This window comes from Acinonyx jubatus, chromosome B1 (assembly GCF_027475565.1).
Source record: "Acinonyx jubatus isolate Ajub_Pintada_27869175 chromosome B1, VMU_Ajub_asm_v1.0, whole genome shotgun sequence".
NCBI lineage: Eukaryota > Metazoa > Chordata > Mammalia > Carnivora > Felidae > Acinonyx > Acinonyx jubatus.
Genome location: NC_069382.1, coordinates 68,863,098 through 68,882,912, shown reverse-complemented (window position 1 = coordinate 68,882,912; position 19,815 = coordinate 68,863,098). Strand labels below are relative to the sequence as shown.

The window sequence follows — 19,815 nt, the reverse complement described above, 5'->3', positions numbered from 1 at the left end:
ATGTCTCATGTCTGGAACCTGGGTTCCTTATGCAGGAAGCAAACTTTGCTACCTTCTGATAAAACTAGCATGGGCCTTCTTTCCTTTCTATTGTTGAGTTGCATCCAAGCCTTTCAGATGGCCTAGATTTTGACAGTTCCAGAGAACCAATAGGAAGAAAGGTGATGATCTCCACTTTGGTGAGACTTTGCCAATAGGAAGTATGGGACTGACATTTATAATCCACTTTTGATAGTGAAATCAGCTAAAATTTGCTCTACCAGTCATTCAAAAATTATCACACCCTTCCTCCACACACAATGACTTTCCTTTCTTTTAGGCAAAGCCTTTTATTATGGAATGCAAATTAAAACTGTGCAGAATGGGTAGTATATATAATATCCTTCAGCATTTTAAAGCAGATTTAAAAAGGAAAACTATTGTTTCCCATGTTGAAACAAAGAGTAAGTGAAACGGAAATTGAAATTTTACATCTCATTTCTACCCTTAATTCTAAAAATTACATTCAAACATATGCAAAAGGAACAACAATAACAGCCAACCGAGCAAACACACAAATGATAGGGTAGGTAGCATTTTTATTTCTTCCATGTTTTAATGCAACTTACCCTTGTTTCAGAAACAATACTTATGTTCTAGATAATTACCAAAGTTGAACAGCAGAGGGCAGAAAATAGCAAATTCTGTTTCTTTGAGTATGGTATTCAACTATAGATCTCACAGTTTTGAAAATTTAAAAATTGATTTTATTACTGATAAATTTGAGTTATATTTTTGAAGGGAGAAGTTTCTAAGTATTCAAAATAAATTCTAATATTTCTCATGCATTTTTATAACTATATACTTCAGTCAATTTAAATTTATTGCATTTATACTGACAGTATTCTATGCTTGAAGAATATAAGCTGTATAAATATTATAGTGAATTAGAAAAAGCTCCATGAATGATAATATTAATACAATGATGCTAACATTGCAGGAAATGTATTCAGCTATGTTGTGAAATGTACATACATAACAGCTTTGTGAAAGACACATTAATAGAATAGCAGCTGAATTATAAGTAATGCCTACTAACTTTGTGTTTCTATATTATATATGAATTATAATTTGTTATTAAACTGTAATATTTAACCCAAATTCTTACATTATTTACTAGAGAAAATTATCTATGATTCAGCAAATTCTTTGTATCATTCGCTTTTACAGTAATTCAGTAATTTTGAGTTCATCTTTGCCTATGAATTTGAAACAGATTAGGATGACAATAGTTTTTGAAACATTTTTGAGAGAAATAAACAATTTACATTGATCTATACTTTAAACATCACAGTTTCTCCACATTTAAGCTCCTTTCCCTCTCTGTTTTCATTCCAAATTACTTTTATGAAATTGAAGTTCTTCTTGTGGAAAAAATGGAATGGAGGAAAAAAAAAGAAAATAGCTGGAAAGGTATTTTTTATTTTGCTCTGAGATATTATTTATTCATTTATATATCTTTTATATATATCATATATTTCAAATAGGGAATAATTTCAAATCATTTTTTGTGCCTTACCTCAAAACTAGGGATTGAATAGATAAGACTAATTTAATTAGTCTTTGTATTGTAAATTTGGATATATTTTTATTTATATGTTTTATTATTTTTATTCTTATTTAATTTTTAAAAAGCTAAATGCATTTTAATTCACAGGGCCTATTTTACATACAGTGAATTGTTTATTAACAGACTAAAATAAATTCTTGGTGATCAAATAGGGAGGTATTTTTAGCCTAGCAATAAGCTTAGTAATAGATTATGGATATTTTGCTTCCTGGCTTAGGAATAAATATCTAAAATCAAAAGCAGGGAAAGACCATAACTTGGTATCACAGAATTATAGGATTTGAGAGCCGCAGAGGCCACTTTGACCATCTTTCTCATTTCTAAAATGGGGAAATCAAGGCCTGGAATGATAAGGTAACAGTCAACAAAGGAGGCTGTAGGAATGATATTAATGTGGCAATTGCACAGGAAGGCAGCATGATAGACCAACTTTCCTGGCATTCTGAAATATCACCAAGTTATTCCTTTAGTATTGTGAGTTCCAATCACCTGTTTCCTGGAAATAGTCCCTTGTACTCAGCCCTCCTTTATTTCTTTGTTTAAACCAAAAAAGCTGTAAAACTTAAGAATTTCTGAGGCAGCAGAAGGAGTTGCCAGAGCAGGTTCCCAGGCAATTGCTTGGCACTTGTGAAGTGCATAAATTCCACAGGGGGAAGTCTAGTCTTCCATACTCTCTATCAGCTCTCTTTTCACAAACTTTTAATCCCTAACCTCATCTTTCTTTCTCAGTGATCTTGAGCTCCGTGGGTTTGAAGTGATGAAAGCTTGGCTTACTTTCTTTGAGCAGTGATTTCTCAAAACTCAGGGCCATAACACTGTGGAATATCTGGTTTCTCACCATGTCCCTGGGGAAGATTCTGCAGCTCAGTGGACTTTTTAGATTTATTTCATCTTCTAATTTCTTTCTCCTATGAGCCTTTCCTTGAAACGGAGTCTTTTGCTTTCAGTAAAGAAAGGGCTTCTTCTAAAGAGCCAAGTCTACATGTCTTTACTATGGGAGGGAATCTGCAGTGAAGTCTGCAAGACCTGCACTCATTTGGCTCTGCAAGTTGGCATGATGACCAAGTGGAATACACTCTAAAGATGAGATATCCATGCAAAGTATCTCAAAAATTCAATCTTGATTTCCTCTTAAGAGACCTTAGCCTTTAAATATAGAATTTTGTTTTTCTTTTCCTCTGGGTGCTGGCTATCTCATATTTGGCAAAACTTCCCAATTTTTGAACACTTCTTCGACGGGTGTTCTGTCTTCTTGTTTGCTTTTTGGCTGGGTCAGGTAAGGTGTACGAGAGCGTTTCTATATTGCTAGGTGAGTTTTCACAGGCTACAGAAAATGAAAATAAAAACGACTTTAAATGCAAAACAGCAGGGCCTGGTGAGAGGACGCTTCACCGGCAACAATTAGCAATTCGGCTTCTGCACAGCAGCCGGAAATCAGCTTTGCTGCGTTTGGTCCAGGCTGGAGCATCTCAGCGGCAGCTGCAGCGGCGGCACAAAGGTAGCACGAGGCTAGGAGCGGAGCGCTGTCCTCGGTGCTGAAAGGCGGAAGCGCTCGATGGGCGCGACAGCTCGCGAGACCCGAGGTCTAGCCCAGGGATCGTGGCGGCCCGGCTCTGAGCCGCGCTTTCTCAGCTCCGCGCACGCGACGCTGCCAGGGCAGTGCGGGGTGCGGGGTGCGGGGGAGGGGTGGGACGCGCGCGCCAGCCGCCTGCCGCGAGTCGCGCACGCGCGCCCGGGGCTGCCTGATCCTCTGTGACTTGCGTGTGTGTGTGTGTGTGTGTGTGTGTGTGTGTGTGTATGTGTGTGTGTGTGTGTGCGCGCGCGCGCGCGTGTGTGAGACAGAGGGGAGAGGGAGAAGAGAGCGCGAGAGAGGGTGAGTGTGTGTGAGTGCATGGGAGGGTGCTGAATATTCTAAGGCACTGGAACCACAGCGGCAGCTCCGCTGAAAACTGCATCCAGCCAGTCCTCCGGACTTCGGAAGCAGGGACAGGGCGCAGGGCATCATCAGCCACCAGCAGGACCTGAGAAATAGGAATCCTTCTGCCTCCACTTCACGTTTTTAGAAGCTTGGTGCTAAATTGCTGTCTCAAAATGCAGAGGATCTAATTTGCTGAGGAAAACCGCCAAAGAAGGAAGAGGAGGAAAAGGAAAAAAAAAAGGGGGGTATTTTGTGGATGCTCTACTTTTCTTGGAAATGCAAAAGATTATGCATATATCTGCCCTCCTTTCTCCTGTTTTATGGGGACTGATTTTTGGTGTCTCTTCTAACAGCATACAGATAGGTAGGTACCCTTTGTGCTCTGCTTTTGAATTGTGCATAATTTGGTGGTAATCTTTGTTCACAGTGGACAAATTAATTCATGTCATGTAGACTTATGTCATACCTTGACTGCATTCCAGATTTAAACTGCCTAGAATATACATATTTTTCTTAGCATGTATATTGGCTTTGGTGCAAAAGAGGAAAAGGTGTTCTCATTTCTGATCTCCAAATTTTATTAATTCTGCCTTAAACAACATTTTCCTGTTTGTTCAGATTCTCTAGAGGGTCTGAATGCAAACCTTGTGATTATCAGGAAAGGCTAATGTTTCTGGCCACCTACCTTGCCCTCAGACTCTCATCTGTGCCTTGACCCTTTAACTACCATTTGGACGATCAGCTCCCCGCTGCCCGAGTCCGTTGATGTGTTTATCCGGCCTATTAGCTGAATAAGAGACTCCTGGGCTGTTGGGCGCTAGCGGGCTCCCCTCCTTTCCTTCTCTGGCACTGACACTGTTCTTCTGCTTGGTGTTTGTTCTTTGCAGGGGGGCTATTTCCCAGGGGCGCCGATCAGGAATACAGTGCATTTCGGGTAGGGATGGTTCAGTTTTCTACTTCGGAGTTCAGACTGACTCCCCACATCGACAATTTGGAGGTAGCAAACAGCTTCGCAGTCACCAATGCTTGTAAGTAATGAATATTCATGTCTTTTGGATGCCGCACGCGGAGCGCCCGCGAGTGTGAATGTGGCGTGTGTGTTTCAGTGTGTCAGTGTGTGGGTGTGAGTGACTGCACACGCGCGTGCGTGTGACGGCGTAGGGAGAAAGTGGCTGCAATCTGGGGGACCCCCGCTGGCGGTGTGTGTGGGGAGGGGGGCTGAAGAGGGACCGAAAGGCATTGAAAAGTGTGCGCACTAGGGAGGTGGAGTGGTGATTGGAGCTGGAGGGAGCTCCCTTAGGTTCGGGGGGTTCTAGTCTTGGGTGTTTCAAGAGAAGCCCTCCCTGTCCCTCCGCCTCCCCCCTCCCCCCACCTTGCGTGCCTGGTGGTACCCTGACCACAGAGAACACGCTGTTTCCCTGGGCGCGCTGTCGGGCTGCTGGATAGATCCCACGGGGACTGCTGAGCCCCGACGCCTGCCCCGGCAGCTGCGCTCCTCTCCTAGCCCTGGATTTAAATCCACAGGCCCAGGACGGATTCATCGTCTGGACCCTTGGAACCCCATCTTACCCACCTCGACGGGACAAGTTGTTAAAATGGTTCTGGAGTTGGGTTCGGGGCTGTTACGTAACGCCCACCCGAGGGGCGCGGCTAGGCTCGGCGAGGAGCCGAGGCTGACGCAGGCCCAGGGCCCGGCCGGGTCGGGTAGGGGTGGAGGGGGAGCGCTGTCAATCTCTCGTTGCTCTGTTCAGCTTGAGCCTAAGTTGAAGGGGGCGATTCTGCCGTGGGCGCCGCGGTCAGCTCGCCGGCCGGGTGCGCTTTGTTCTTAGGTAGCGGGGCTCCAGCAAAGGCAGCAAGAGCTGAAGGACCTGAAAGCAGTTGGAGCCGGCCGAGTTTGGAAATCTGAAGAAGTGGCTGATCAGCCATTTTAGTCTTTGCAGTTATCCATATTAGCCCTAGCACTCCGCGCGGGGTTCCGGGACACGCGATGAAGCTCTGCCAAGGCTTCGGACAGAGTGATAGAACCCAAGCAATTAAGTCTCTAAAAGGTTCAGTGGAAGGGTTCGCGGGCTCCTGTCCTGGCGCTCCCACCCCTGCGACGGCGTGGGCAGTGCAGCCGGCGCCACTGTACCTTCCTGCCCCCTTCCTAGCAGCTGCCATCATTTCCTGCCAACCGGCTTGGGAGAGTCTTTCCTGCCTTAATGTTCTCGGTTTTTATTTCATAGTTAACAGTTTGGAGGGGTGGGTTGCAGATGGCCCACCTTCCACTTTGGCGACAGTGTAAAGGAGCTAGCGGAAAATTACCCCAGAAAAAGCCCAACTGCAGCGTTCCCACATTAGACAAACTGGTTGCCATCTCAATTCCCCATACTGAGCATTAATCATAGAGTCGATGGGTTAGCTTGATTATGGTATATCAGGAACATCATCAACTCATTTTGAAACTACCATCATGCGGATGAAGGAATGGAACAGTTTTCCTTTACTGGTAGAACAGGGGCATTATTGTGGTTATGTTAGGTGTCTACAATCCAATTGTTTATAAACAGCCTATTTAAGAAGTTTTCAGTGCCAGATATATATATATATATATATATATATATATATGAATATATATAAATATATATATGAATATATATATATATGAACCAAGTGAGAAAAGAAACTAAAGGTGGGGGTGAGGGGTGAGGAAGAGAGAGAGAGTCTTAAAGTAGATTTGCAGCTTTAAAAAACTCAGTGGAAGAATATTAGGAATATTTGGAACAATTTTAGTACATATACAAATACAAAGAAACTGTTGTAGTTTAATTGTTGAAGGTTTTTATATTTGACCTATTGACCTACCGGATTTAGGTTATTTGTTTTGATATCAAGTTTCTATTTTTCTTTTCCTGAATTAAGAGTTTAACACGCGCCTGTGCTAAGTATCTAACTGCATGTAATTGTATACTAGTGTGAAAATGCTTTGAAAAGTAATGAAACTAAGGACTATGATTATTGGAAGTATGTAGATTTTTAATACAGGGTGAAAGTAATTGACAGGTACACTTTGAAAAATGGTCAGTGTTTGAGAAGTTCACTCATTGGTGAAAATAGTGAGAGGGCCAGAGTAAGAAGATGACAGATATGTCCACTGAACAAAATGAATATTCCTTGCTTCTAAGAGATATTGAATGACTGTTGGGTCTTTGTAAAGATTAAAGATTACTTTTGGTTTAGGTTATAACTAGTTTAGGTCCTCAGTCTCAATATTTTTGAATAGATTTATTTTTAATATAAATTGTACTGGAATAAGATATGCAGACAGAAAATGTGTATTAAATACATATATAACTCCATGAATTTCCACAGAATGAATACATCCATGGCACATGATTTTCATTGAAAACACACACATACACACACAAACAATTTGTTTGACCACACTTCTGAGAAACTGGGAAGATCAAATCGTCATTTTGCACAGATTTTTTTTTCTCAGAAAATGAAGCTGAAATAAAAATGCATGTCTCCAGATCCCCAAATTATTCATCCATGGATTATTATTCGAAGACACTAAAACAAATCATGGTGAAGAACTGAATGTCTTTTCAAGTTTGGCATGTACTACTCCCATGTTATAAGTAATCTTACTGATTGCTAAAGAGAACTAGTAAGGGACTGTTATACAAAGGAGACCCATTGGATAGAATTTTCTGGAGTTGACATTGACTCATTGAGCAAATAACATTTTTGCGACTCGCTTTCTTCATTCCCTTAGGAATTTCACAATCTAGAGATTGTAACAAGAAATGGAGCATTTGTGTCCTTCATTTCTTTTCGTTTTGCCAAGGGCAATAGAACATGTAAAATTAGTGTAACTCTTTTATGCTCATGTAAACTACAGTCGTGAAGTCAGCAGTCAAGAACTGAATGGAAATCTTGAATATCAAATTTGTCAAGATCCGTCTTGATGATTTAAATCCTGCTCCAGGTTTGTCTCCAATGCTTAGCCTTTGTTGGCTTGCCTTTTCTGTCAGGGGAGTCCACGATCCTTCACTATGAAGTGGAAGGCAACATCAAATATGTTGATAGCTAAAACCAAAATGACTTTCTCTCATTTCCTCCAGAAATGTAAGGAATTCTACTTTTTAACTCCATTATTAAAATAGGTGTCATCAATCAATGTTCATACAGTAGCTTCTTGTTTTACCTACTTAAATTGTAAGATTCTCAGAGTTAAATTTCTATATTAAGAAAGTGGAGTTTTATAACTTTGTAACATAAAAGAAATTCATTTACTCATTTAATTTTATTCCTGAGATGAAGGCACTTATTTGGAATGTGTAGGTTGACATTGATTTAAGGATCCAGCAAGATCCACCAACTGGGTTAAAGTTATGCAAATGAAATGAAGTCATTATTTTGTGAGCTGGGTAAAAGGACTGTGCAGGGCACTGAACTCCCACATCTTCCTCTTTCACAGTCGCAGTGAGATAAGGAAAGTATCTGTTTATTCCCATTTGTTGCCATCAGTACCTGAGGAAATAAAGACAGATTTCCAATTCTTTCTTTTGCTCTGTCTCTCCCCCTCCTCCCACCCCCTTTTCTTTTCTCCTTCTCTTTCTTCTTAGCTAGAAATAGTACTGAGAGTTTTTTTTTCCTGAAAACTGTTAAAACCTAAACCTTTACTCTCAGAAAATACAAACCATAAAACTGGAAAAAAAAAAAAAGACTAGCATCTGATGTGTTCAATAGTTCAGACTAGTGAGGGACCTCAAGAATTCCTCCCTTTTTCCCTCCCTTCCTCCCATCCTTCCCTCCCTCTTTCTTTCCTTTCCTTCTTTCCCTCTTTCTTTCTTTCCTCCCTCTCCAATCCCTTCCTTCCTTTTTTCAATATATATTGAGTTCCTTCTCGTTGTCAGGGAATAAATGAATATTTTTCTCATAGAAATTCATTTCTTCTTCTAACATTTTTCTTCTATGCTCTTTTAAATTGTTTTCAAAGTCTTGTAGACCTTGATGCCTTTAGTGTGCACAGGCCACTGTGGTCTTGTCTAAGAACCTTAGTGTGAGGATATGAAGATATTCTAATAGTCCTTACACAAAAGCAATGTATTACAGTAACTGAAAATTTTTGTAAAATAATAAATCTGATTTGGGCATATGTGTACACACCACTTATTTTATATAGTTTAACAAAACAGCAAATATTAGGAAAATACTAAATATTCTTACACTATCAAAAATTTAATAACCTAATACTGTGCTCATTCCTAAAATTTCTTTAAACTAAAACAGTCTAAAGCAGCTATAAACATGAGAATTTGATCCCATAGGGCTTTAGAATGAAAACTTTTAAGGATTAAGTTTCCTCTTCAAAATCTTTCCTTTCTATTTCTTTTCATGGATGACTTTGACAAATTGCTATTAGTCTGTATTAAAATAATTCAATAATTTTATATTTCAATTCCATAAAATAAATTATAAAAATATGTAAAGAAATAACAGATAAAAATCTACTTTTTCTCTAAGCCAGCAGATGGGGATGTTGGAGAAAATATTGTTCTTTAATAAAACTGTTGCGCACACTAAATACCTTTTGAAACATTGTAAACAGATTTATTTAGAGAAATTGAAAAAAAATCTATGAATGCATCCACTTTGAAAAACTTCACTTAGAATGCTGTTTGAAAAATAATTCACAATGCCCTTTAAAAACAATTGTCTTTGAGTTTGCATAGATTATCTTAAATATCCTTGTAAAATTGACTAATAATAATAATAATAATAAATGATTACTAAAGGCATCCATGGACAACATTGACTGTAAATGCTCTTAGAAGAGAGAGAATTGTAAACGTGTATTTTTTTCAGCTTTTAAACCTTGATTCTGCAGATATCATTTTTGAGGTTTATTTCTTATCATTGAATTTTAGTTGTGAATTATTAAAATTGTGTATCTGTGTTCATAAAATTAATGTTTGCTAAATCTTTATTACAATTTGCTGGAATGTGATTGTATGTATGTATGTATGTATGTATGTGTGTGTGTGTGTGTTTATGTATAGTTATAGATTATAAGTGGTTATAGATGGGCTGGGTTATCATGTCTTGCCATTTTTATTGAGGGAATTACTAAAATTGGAGTTATCAACATATGCAAACATTTTGCAAAATTAGAATCAACTTGGATGCTATTAAGCAAAGATTAGAATTCATGGTGTGAAGAAAACTGGGACACATGTACCAGAACACAATACCTTACAACCTGGTGTTGTAAATATTGTTATAATCAATTGAAGGTTACAAAGAAAGACGTAGGTCTTTATATGTAAGAATAACTAATTTGTCATTAGTTATTTGGTTTTTTTTGTAGTTAAACTTACATACTTTACTTATCACAAGAGAATTTCAAGAAAATGATACATTATACTGCACTATACTACACTATACAATCAGAGAAAGAATGGCATCAGTTGAAACATTCTATTTTGGGATTACAGATGTTAAATATTTAAATGAAAATACTATATGAAACGTTAGAAGCTTGATATTAAAGAAAACTTATTCCTGTGCTTTTTCCTTTTTGAGGTCTTGCAGGCTTCAACCTGCTGACTCAAGAAGTATGGAGCATTTCCGTTTCACATCAAGCCTTTAAAGTGATAAGGTCATTGCACTGTGACATTATGACAATAAAATGCTGATTCATGCTCAGACCTCGGATCCTCTCATAATCTCTTCCAATAGCACTGTACAGACTTTTCAACTTCCTAGAGCCCCCCGAATTTTAAGGAAGGCTGAAAAGAGCAATTGTTTCCTAATTAGTCCAGCATGTTTTGTTGTATAGAGTTTTCAGAGAGTATATTTTTTCCTTCTTCCTCTCTTCCTCTTTCTCCTTCTCTCTTTTTAAAAAAAGTCAATGGAAATACTTAATTTGCAAAGCAAATGCCATTACAGAAAATAACATTTAAATTTAAATAGAGATTTTTGTTTTAAGTGAACAAAGGATGCATTACAGAGTTAAAATCTTGTCTTAGATTTAAATGTTTTATTGGGATTGGTAATGGCCACTGGGTAAATTATATTTCCTTTTCTTTTTCTTTTCCAACTGGATCCTACTGAAGGTTCCTTAGATGTGATTAAAATGTTAGCTTTTTTATTATGGTAATTTTCAGTAAAAATTTCTGAGATTTTTCTCTAGTGATTTGAATAACTAATTGACAAACTTCTTCTATGACTATGTCTTTTCAGTGCGATAAGATAATTAGTTGTTGAATTCAGGGTTAAAATTTGAAAATCTCCCCCAATTTAAAAAATTTCATACATCAAAATGTTTTTCAAAGCAGATTTTACTAATTTGGGGGGAAAAAAAAGGAGATGAATGTGGTTCTTACAATGGTGTTGATTAGGAGTTTGACACCTATTATTTTTCAGTACTGTTCAATTTATTTTTATCATTTTTGATACTTTTAATTTATAGAATGAAATCATGTAAAAATTAACATGGGGAATGAGAATGTGGCCTTCTTAAAGGAGGCAGGATCATGCCTTTTTTGTCTTTCTATCCTTCACAAACCCTGTCCCCGTTCCTAGTACATTGAGCGACTTAATGATTGTTTATCTATTAAACACATTTAATATTATAGGAGATTTTCTTATTATAGAATTATACTTTCTAAAGTCAGAATTTTGCTTTTCCTCTTCATTTTGATTTCAAAAGAAACAATTTACTTGGTGACTGCCTCATATCCTATTTAGATAGAGGTGTAATATATTTTTCATTTCCACCTACAGGCTGCATATGTTCAGTGTTATCATCTTTATTCCTTAAGGTACATTGCTATATATTAAATGATTTGCTGAAGGGACGCCTGGGTGGCTCAGTTGGTTGAACGGCTGACTTTGGCCCAGGTCATGACCTCATGACTCCTGTGCAGGCCCCACGTCAGGCTCTGTGCTGACAGCTCAGAGCCTGGAGCCTGCTTTGGATTCTGTGTCTCCCTCTCTGCCCCATCTCCACTTGCTCTGTGTCTCTGTCTCTCTCCTTCAAAAAAATTAAAAAAATAAAAAAAAAATGATTTGCTGAAGATAAGTAGAATACACACTTTAAAGAGGATTTACAAATGCTGTTAGGATGATGCCAAAGCCATGTTGGTGGTGGTCAGAATGCAAGACTCCATTACAAAGGTACTGACACTTATGGGTGTCCCCGGCTTCCATTTTAATTTTGGATTTTCCACAAAGCGTGACTATACATAATCCTTGAATGACCACAAAATTGTCTTAGTCTCCCCCTGCCCCCACAATAGCTTACACCACAATTTTCTATGTTAGTCTTTTAGTGCAAATTTTAAAAAAAGTACCAAATTGCAATTTTTTTTCTTTTAATTAGAGGATATCTGAGAATGAGGAGTTGATGGACACAGTGTCTTGTTGTCGGCTAGTTGCTCTAATATTTGCACAAATGTGTACAATTTTTTATATGCATGCCTTTGTTTGTTTTTGTTTGTTTGTTTTTTGTATCAACCTTTTACCTTAAGGATTTATTTTCCAGTAATTTAGCTTTGTCCTGTTTTCATCCTGTTGGTAATTTGCTTCAGCAAAAGTCCCTCAACTTGTCATTCTAGACTTTTAGTTTTTGTACATTAATTAACATTTTGAAAAAAATCATTTAAAATACTTACTACTGATTTTTAGCTTAAGGTCAAAGACAGTTTTAAAATTGAGAACCTTGACATTTGTAAGTGTCTTCAAGTGATTAGAACAAATAGGTTGGGAGATAACAGGGTTAATTATAGGAAGGGAATTTATGAGGAGGTAGTTTCTTAGATTGTTTTAATTTTTGTATTTTTTCGTGTTTCTCAAATAAATCACATATACACCCCTCATAGTTTTACTATTTAGATTCTTCGAAAAAAATTTACTGTATAGTTTTATGTATTTCATTTATGAGTTTGTTAATTCCTCTGTTTTTTCCTATTTCAGTAATTAAAATATGAGCACAAACTGGGTTGAGTTGAGTGCCTACATTTAAGTACATCCAAAATGTTTTGAATATGTCATCGTATTTCTATGGCACTTATTAGCCTTTCATGTACAATTAATTTTAATCGATAAATATTGTGGTATTCACTTGTTTTATGGTCCTCTGATACTTACACTGTGATTGAATTTCAGTTAACCTCAGAAGATAATCCTTCAAGGCAAATATATTTTGTCTTATCTTTATAAATACCCAATTACACTGGTGGAAATGATAGAAATATGGTTAAGGAAACAGGAGAAACCCTGTTATCTCCCAAACCTATTTGTTCTAATCCGACTATACCCTCTGCTTATTATTAAAATATAGTGAAGTGTTACCTGATGCCTCATCCCTATAAGAGATTATGGCCTTAGTCAATCATTTCTAACTTCAGCATAAATTAATTGAAACTCAAGTTACATAACTTGATAAAAAGAAAAAAGATTTTCAGGGTGCCTGCGTGGCTCAGTCGGTTAAGCGTCTGACATTTGGTTTCAGCTCAGGTCATGGTCTCACCGTTCTTGAGCTCGAGCCCCATGTCTGGCTCGATGCTGGCAGTGCAGAGCCTGCTTGGGATTCTCTCTCTTTGTCTCTCTCTCTCTCTCTCTCTCTCTCTCTCTCTCTCTCTCTCTCTCTCTCCCCCTGCCCCTCCCATGCTAGCATGCTTTCCAGAGTGTGCTCTCTCTTTCAAAATACGTAAATGAACATTAAAAAAAGAAAGGAAAAGATTTCCTCAGCCCGTAAGCCTTGGCAGCTGATATTAAGCCTTTACATTACAATCTTGTTCTCTTTCAGATTTACTTTTCATTGTACAATTCCCTAGCATCGGTAGTCAGTCCATTGCAGTTAAGGATGTCAGCAATTTAATTTTATATATATATATATATATATATATATATATATATGCGCATGTATGTATATATATACACATATATATACGTATATATATATACATGTATATATATATATATATATATATATATATATACATGCATATATATATATTTCTTATGCAAGGCTAACAGGATAGAATGAAATACCTATTTTAAAATAAGCATCTTCAGTCAAGGGGAAAGTATTTACTTTTCTTTTTTGCAGATCGAAATTGCCAGATTTCTTAAAGTGTGGGAAGAGGGCCATGGAAAAGCAGGAGAAACTCCAAGAGGCAGTGTAACTTGATGTACTAGGTGGGACAGTAGAAATTTGGAACTAGAGATTCTGTTTTTTAAGCTTCTCTTTGTCATGGAGTCCCCGAATTGCACATCCGTTGTCAATGTTCATCTACAATGGCATTGAATTACTACAAAACAGTGAATTCTTATCATAATATTACTTTTGACAAATAGAAACTATTTCCAGACTTCCAGAGGGAGTCAAGAAGGAAAGGAGGCGTTATGCATCTTTTTGTGCCCAACACCAATTTCAGGCTTTGTATCCTTCTGAGCTGGTGAAAAGATTTGCCTTTGGTAATTCTGAGATAAAATACTGACTGAAAAGTTTTGGGAAACAGTATAGATAAGAATATATAATGTGGAGCATATTACTAGATTTTGAATTTAGGAAGGGCATGCACTGAGTCATGATAAACTTTACCTCCTGCTTGTGGTAGCTGAGACATTGTGGCAACTGAAAACTGCTTGATAAATGGTAGCAGTGCTTATCAGTAGAACACAGAAAAAATTTGTCTTTTAGTTTAAGTTATCTGGTAATGCTACATTCTAGTTCTTTAACATCTAAATAATATTGTCACAATCCCAGATATATTTAAAAATATATTAGCATGTCTTAGAAGAAAATTCAATGAAGTTAATGATAATTCTCAAGCCATATATAATTTTTGTCATTGAAGTTAATTATTTAAAAATTATTGAAGAACATTTTGGCACAGAAATGCAGAACACAATGAATAATTTCCATCTGAAGAATAAGGGTTATAAGGTGTAGGATGATCATTTTGGTTTAAAATATATTTATTTTGGAGCGCCTGGGTGGCTCAGTCATTTGGGCGTCCGACTTCAGCTCAGGTCACGATCTCGCGGTCCGTGAGTTCGAGCCCCGCGTCGGGCTCTGGCCTGATGGCTCAGAGCCTGGAGCCTGCTTCTGATTCTGTGTCTCCCTCTCTCTCTGCCCCTGCCCCGTTCATGCTCTGTCTCTCTCTGTCTCAAAAATAAATAAAACGTTAAAAAATTTTTAAATATATTTATTTTAATATATATATTAAATATATATATTTGGTTTAAAATATATTTAAAAATATTGTCATATGTATTTTAGTGATGGTAATTTGGAACATTTTTAACTTATTCTTCAAAGGCTTCATGTAAGGTATTTATTGTGGGTTATAGATATTTCATGGGGCTGTCTGTTTTCAATGATCCAGCTACCACAGAAATAGCTCCTAAAACTCTAGAGTGGGAAGAGGGACTACCGAGACAGAGAGAGAGAGAGAGAGAGAGAGAAAGAAAAGCATCTCTCAGAGCAATCCTTTGGCAAAGAAAGTTCTGGAAGCGATCTTTAGGAGTGGTAGGAAAGGTCTGTGCCTTGCTAGTCTTTCTTAAAAGATACATTTCAACTTATGTCATGATTTTCTTTATTTGTGTCTTGTATTTGTCAGGAATTGAAAAGTTTCAATCTTGTTCTTAGTTTCTGTATGAAAGGGAGACGTTGAGCTTTGTAAGTCCAGAGCAGTTTCACAACTTATAGCTTTATTTATTTTAACAGCTTTCTAGTCTTTACAAATTTATGGTGTTATTACTAATTGACATATGGACAGGAAATTCTAGGAACAAAGGCAACAATGCACAGGGAATATCAAGGAACTATATAGTTTTAGTTCTTTGATGGGAAAGACTATAAATCCTCATCTTTATACTCAGAACACAGAGAGTCAGGGATTGTCATCTTAATGCTTTGCCTGTGAAAATAAAAACAAACAAACAAAAAAACCCAAAAAAACTTTGATTCTTACAGCCTTGATATCATGAGAGACAGAGTAGCATCAGTTAGGAGTCTGAACTTGGAATCAAATTCTAGTCTGCTTGTTAGGTGTGTGGCATTAGACAAGTGTAATCTAGGTAAGTTTCAGTTTCCACCTTTGTGAAGGGAATCATCCATTAGAGGACCGTTTTGAGGATACACAATAGACCTAAAACACTGCGTACTGTGTTTGGCACTAAGTATGTGAAAATTGGCAAACTTTTATTATTACTTCCTATGTTAGGATCTTTAGGTAGTTTTGATATGCATTGCTTTAAGAGGGGGAATGGGATAAAGAAAAATGCATTTCTAGTTTCTTGTTGGAATCTTTTTCTACTGTTTGTATACCAGGGCAGGGCATATGTTGTTCGGTGGCAAAGAAAAGACCAGCAAAATAAGCCATAAAGCCTCTTAAAGTTTTGCTTGGTGCACTAAATTATGAAAATGATTTTTAAAGACTGAGGTGCTGAAATTTGAGTGGTATTACATCTTTCCCTTTGTCACATATCACTAACATTTAGGATGGCAACAATTTTGAATCATCTTATTCCTGGTAGATCCTTCAAGCTCATAATTAAGATGTAGTTTGATATCTTTTTGAACTGTACACATTATAGATTCCTAATGTTTTATTTTACTTCTTTAATTAAATTATATTTATTTAAGTGAAAAGCAGTCAAGAGACCAGGCTTTGCATTCAGCAAAAATGAGTTTGAATACGCTCAGTAGCTTTATGATACAAAGTTTTTTTTTTCCTCTTTGTTACATGAGGCTGTTTCCTCATCATGCCTGATAATATTATTGGGGGTTTAAATGAGAAAATAAATGCCTTGATTAGTTTGTCACAAATGATCTGAATTTTCTCTTCCTTTCTGTATCCTAGCTCTTTACTTTGAACTAAACAGCATGCTCAGAGCAATGGAGGAGACTAAAATTCTTTCCTTCAGAGAGCTTACGTATTTGATAGTTTTACATTTATGTATAGCTTTCATCTTTGCAAAACACTTTCACATCCATTTGGCCTTTCCTGTAGGTAGCTCTGTAAAGTTTATAGGCTAAATGGAATTATTATACTGATTTTCAGATGAGAAAACAGAAACTTGAGTGAATTAAGCTACTGCAGATTTGTGGAGGAGCTCTTGCCTGGAGAAGCCTGCTACTTCCTAGGTCAGAGCTTCTCCCCCATCCTAGATGGCAATGCCACCAGTCTATTAAAATGAGCAGACATGGTTTGAAGTTACGGTTCCAACATTTATCAGTTACGTGACTCTGTATGTATCAGCCATGCTTTCTAAGCCTGTGTTTTCCTCTGTAAAATGACAGTCACTGTAATACCTACCTCATAATATGATTGTCAGATTTCAATGATAAGAGTTGCCCAATATAATATAGTGATTAATGTTGCTAATTTTAGTAATTTCTATCCCCGTTAGTGTACATTAGTCACATGTACTTGACTCTATACTTTTAGATGCGTGGAGGGGAAAGCAGGTAAGGAGGGCTAATGTAGCTCTCTAGGTAATTTTCAAATTAATAAGCTTCTTTAATATGACCACTCCAACTAATATTAGAGGCTAGGGTTTTATTTTCTTATCATCTTTAGGAAACTGGTGAATATACACGTCTTACAAGAATTTAGTGTGCTCTTGGTCCACAAACCCTCTCTGCAGAATTCAACAGATAAACAGAAAGAACTGAAAATTATGAATAAGTTAACAAAAATGTAGATTCTGGTTAGCATTGTTAATTGTGAATATTTGATTCTATTCAGTTACCACTTTTATCACTATATTTGAGCAAGTAAACAATGATGGTAGATGTTTCCTATGTGTGACATTAAACACAGGACATGTTCATTGTGACGTCTTCCCTGTGGACCAGTTGTCTGCATCTTGCTGCTGGTTGGTTGGCCCCGTGTCATCTTCCTTAAAGTTCCTTCCTCAGCATGAATAAGGGAGGCTCTTTTTGCCTTTTCCTATTCTGTTGTAAAGGTCTCAGAGATTTGAAAACCTCTCAAATAATTACTTGTCTAGAGCATAATTACTTTGGAGAATGGAGAGACACTTTCTAAGGAAATGTAACCACTGACAATAAGTAAAAATAAGGAAATCTGTGAATGAGCTAAAGTTTTTCATAGTTCATAAATTATTCACTACCTCATATTGTGTTGACTTCCATTAATCCAGTGCTGCCTCATATTGTAGTTAGCAGCATGTGAACTCTTTCATGTAGTATAGTCAGAACTTGGGTCAAAAGTATTCTTTTAAGCAAATCCATGTATTTACAGGATAAAGTTACATTGATAACTTTTGATTTGGACCTGATGTAGAATGCATTGGGGTAAAAGTCAAGAGTGTATCTTCAAAATACTTATGCCTACCTTGTTAGTATACATCAAAACTTATATCAGGATTTTCTTCTTTCTTTACCTCTTTCCTCAAACTTTTAGTAGATACCTGTTCTATGCCAATTTCTTGATGATCTCTGAGATGACAGAGAAAGATAAGGTTTCTATATTGGAAATTATTCATGCGTCCCAAATCTTCTTTTTTTATGGCAAAGGTAGTAGTTTATCTAGGTCAGCTAGGTGATTTTCTTATTATGTTAGTGTGTGTAGTGTAGTAATGGTTTCTAGGTCATTTATAAATATTATTCTGTGCCTTGGGAGTAGATTTGAATCAAACTGTCTTAAGGCTGGAAATGGTAATTCCAGAAATTGTGAGGAAAACATAAAATTGTCTTGATGGAAGCTGAAAAATAATTATCTTATATCGGATTTGGAATATTGTTGAAAACTGGGTGGTCCAATGAAGAACCAGTGATAGTAACTGTAATGTGAATTGAAGATCTGTCAAAAATAGTTTTCATTTTTGAATCATATTTGGAAATGATAATTTTTATTTTATTTTGCATGACTTTTTTTTTCCCCTCTCTGCCAAAAGCTTTTAAGTTCAGTTTGAACTGGTATAGACTATGGAAATTGCTGGGTAGTCTTTTTATAAATTAATTAGATGTGGGCTATATTATATAATTGTTGTAAATACTATTTTAGCTTATTATGAAGAAATAAGTTACAATTTTTACAATAGTAGGTTTTATGAAGTAGTTACAAATGTTATTGTAATTTGAACTAACACATTGGTAGTTCTCTTATAATGTTAAGACAGATTTTATGTAATCTAAACTTTGATTATTGTAGTAGTTTGAGAATTTCATGTGGAAAATTGTGATTGTCTAAAAAAACTGATGTAGGATTGGGGCACCTGGGTAGCTCAGTTGGCTGAGCATCCAACTCTTGATTTTGGCTTTGGTCATGACCCCAGGGTGTTGGGATCAAGCCCGATGTTGAGCTCCACACTGAGCATGGAGCCTGCTTGGGATTGCCTCTCTCTCTTCCTTTGCCCCTCATCCCTGCTCACTGTCTCTCTCTCTCTCTCTAAAAAAAAAAAAAAAAAAAAAAAAAAAAAAAAAAAAAAAAAAGATGTTTTTAATGAAAAGGAAAAATATCAAATAATTAAAATATTTGTGAATAATAACATTTTGGTACTGTGAATGACTTAGAACTTAAAACATGGAGAAAATTAGAATATAGATTCTTATGGTCTTTATTTTTGAGGTTTAAAAATTCTGATGAAAGTAACTCTTGTATTTGGTAATTTAAAAGAAAATATTTATTTATTTTTGAGAGAGGGAACTTGAGCAGGGGAGGGGCAGAGAGAGAGGGAGTCAGAAGATCTGAAGTAAGCTCTGTGCTGACAGCAGCGAGCCTGATGTGGGGCTCGAACTCATGAACCCTGAGATCATGACCTGAGCTGTCTGACCTTCAGCCTACTGAGCCATCCATATGGTAATTTTATGAACACTACAAAAGGGAATATAATAAATATGGAGTCTTTTTTCCCTTCCCCAATTCCACTTCTTTTAGATTATCACCTTCATGGTTTCCGGAAATTCCAGTATGACATATGCACTATGCTGTCTGTATCTTGATTGTTTCCAACTTAACAGAAATTGAAGTGCTTCTTTTATCTGCACATTTTCCTTTTCCTTTGTAGTCACTGTATAATATTCCCTTGTTATTTAGCTCTGTCTTTTGTTGGTGATTTTTTTCTATTTTTTCCTATCTGTTTTAATATCATGTGCGAATGAATTTGCAGAATAGATTTCTGTGAATGGATTAATTGAGTCAAAAGGTGTTTGCATTTAAAATTATGCTACATGTCCAAAAAAGGTATAACAATTTACAGTCCTACTTAGAGTGTATGGTATGCCTGTTTTTTCCCAATCTTATTAGTAGTGTACAAT

General features: G+C 36.7%; 1 protein-coding gene across 5 annotated transcripts in view; it reads left to right on the top strand.

Moving 5' to 3' along the window:
• The first annotated feature begins 3,366 nt into the window (after positions 1-3,366).
• Positions 3,367-19,815, top strand: part of GRIA2 (glutamate ionotropic receptor AMPA type subunit 2) — a 159,272-nt gene continuing 142,823 nt past the window's right edge. For 2 of the 5 annotated variants that reach the window (XM_053216802.1, XM_053216803.1), the window contains exons 1-2: positions 3,368-3,891; positions 4,415-4,555. In XM_053216802.1, the coding sequence (XP_053072777.1) occupies positions 3,804-3,891; positions 4,415-4,555 (229 nt within the window). In that variant the 5' untranslated portion in view covers positions 3,368-3,803. Of the gene's footprint in view, positions 3,892-4,414; positions 4,556-19,815 lie in introns of all 5 variants that reach the window. The other 3 variants (XM_015084764.3, XM_015084765.3, XM_015084768.3) reach the window with 2 other exon arrangements.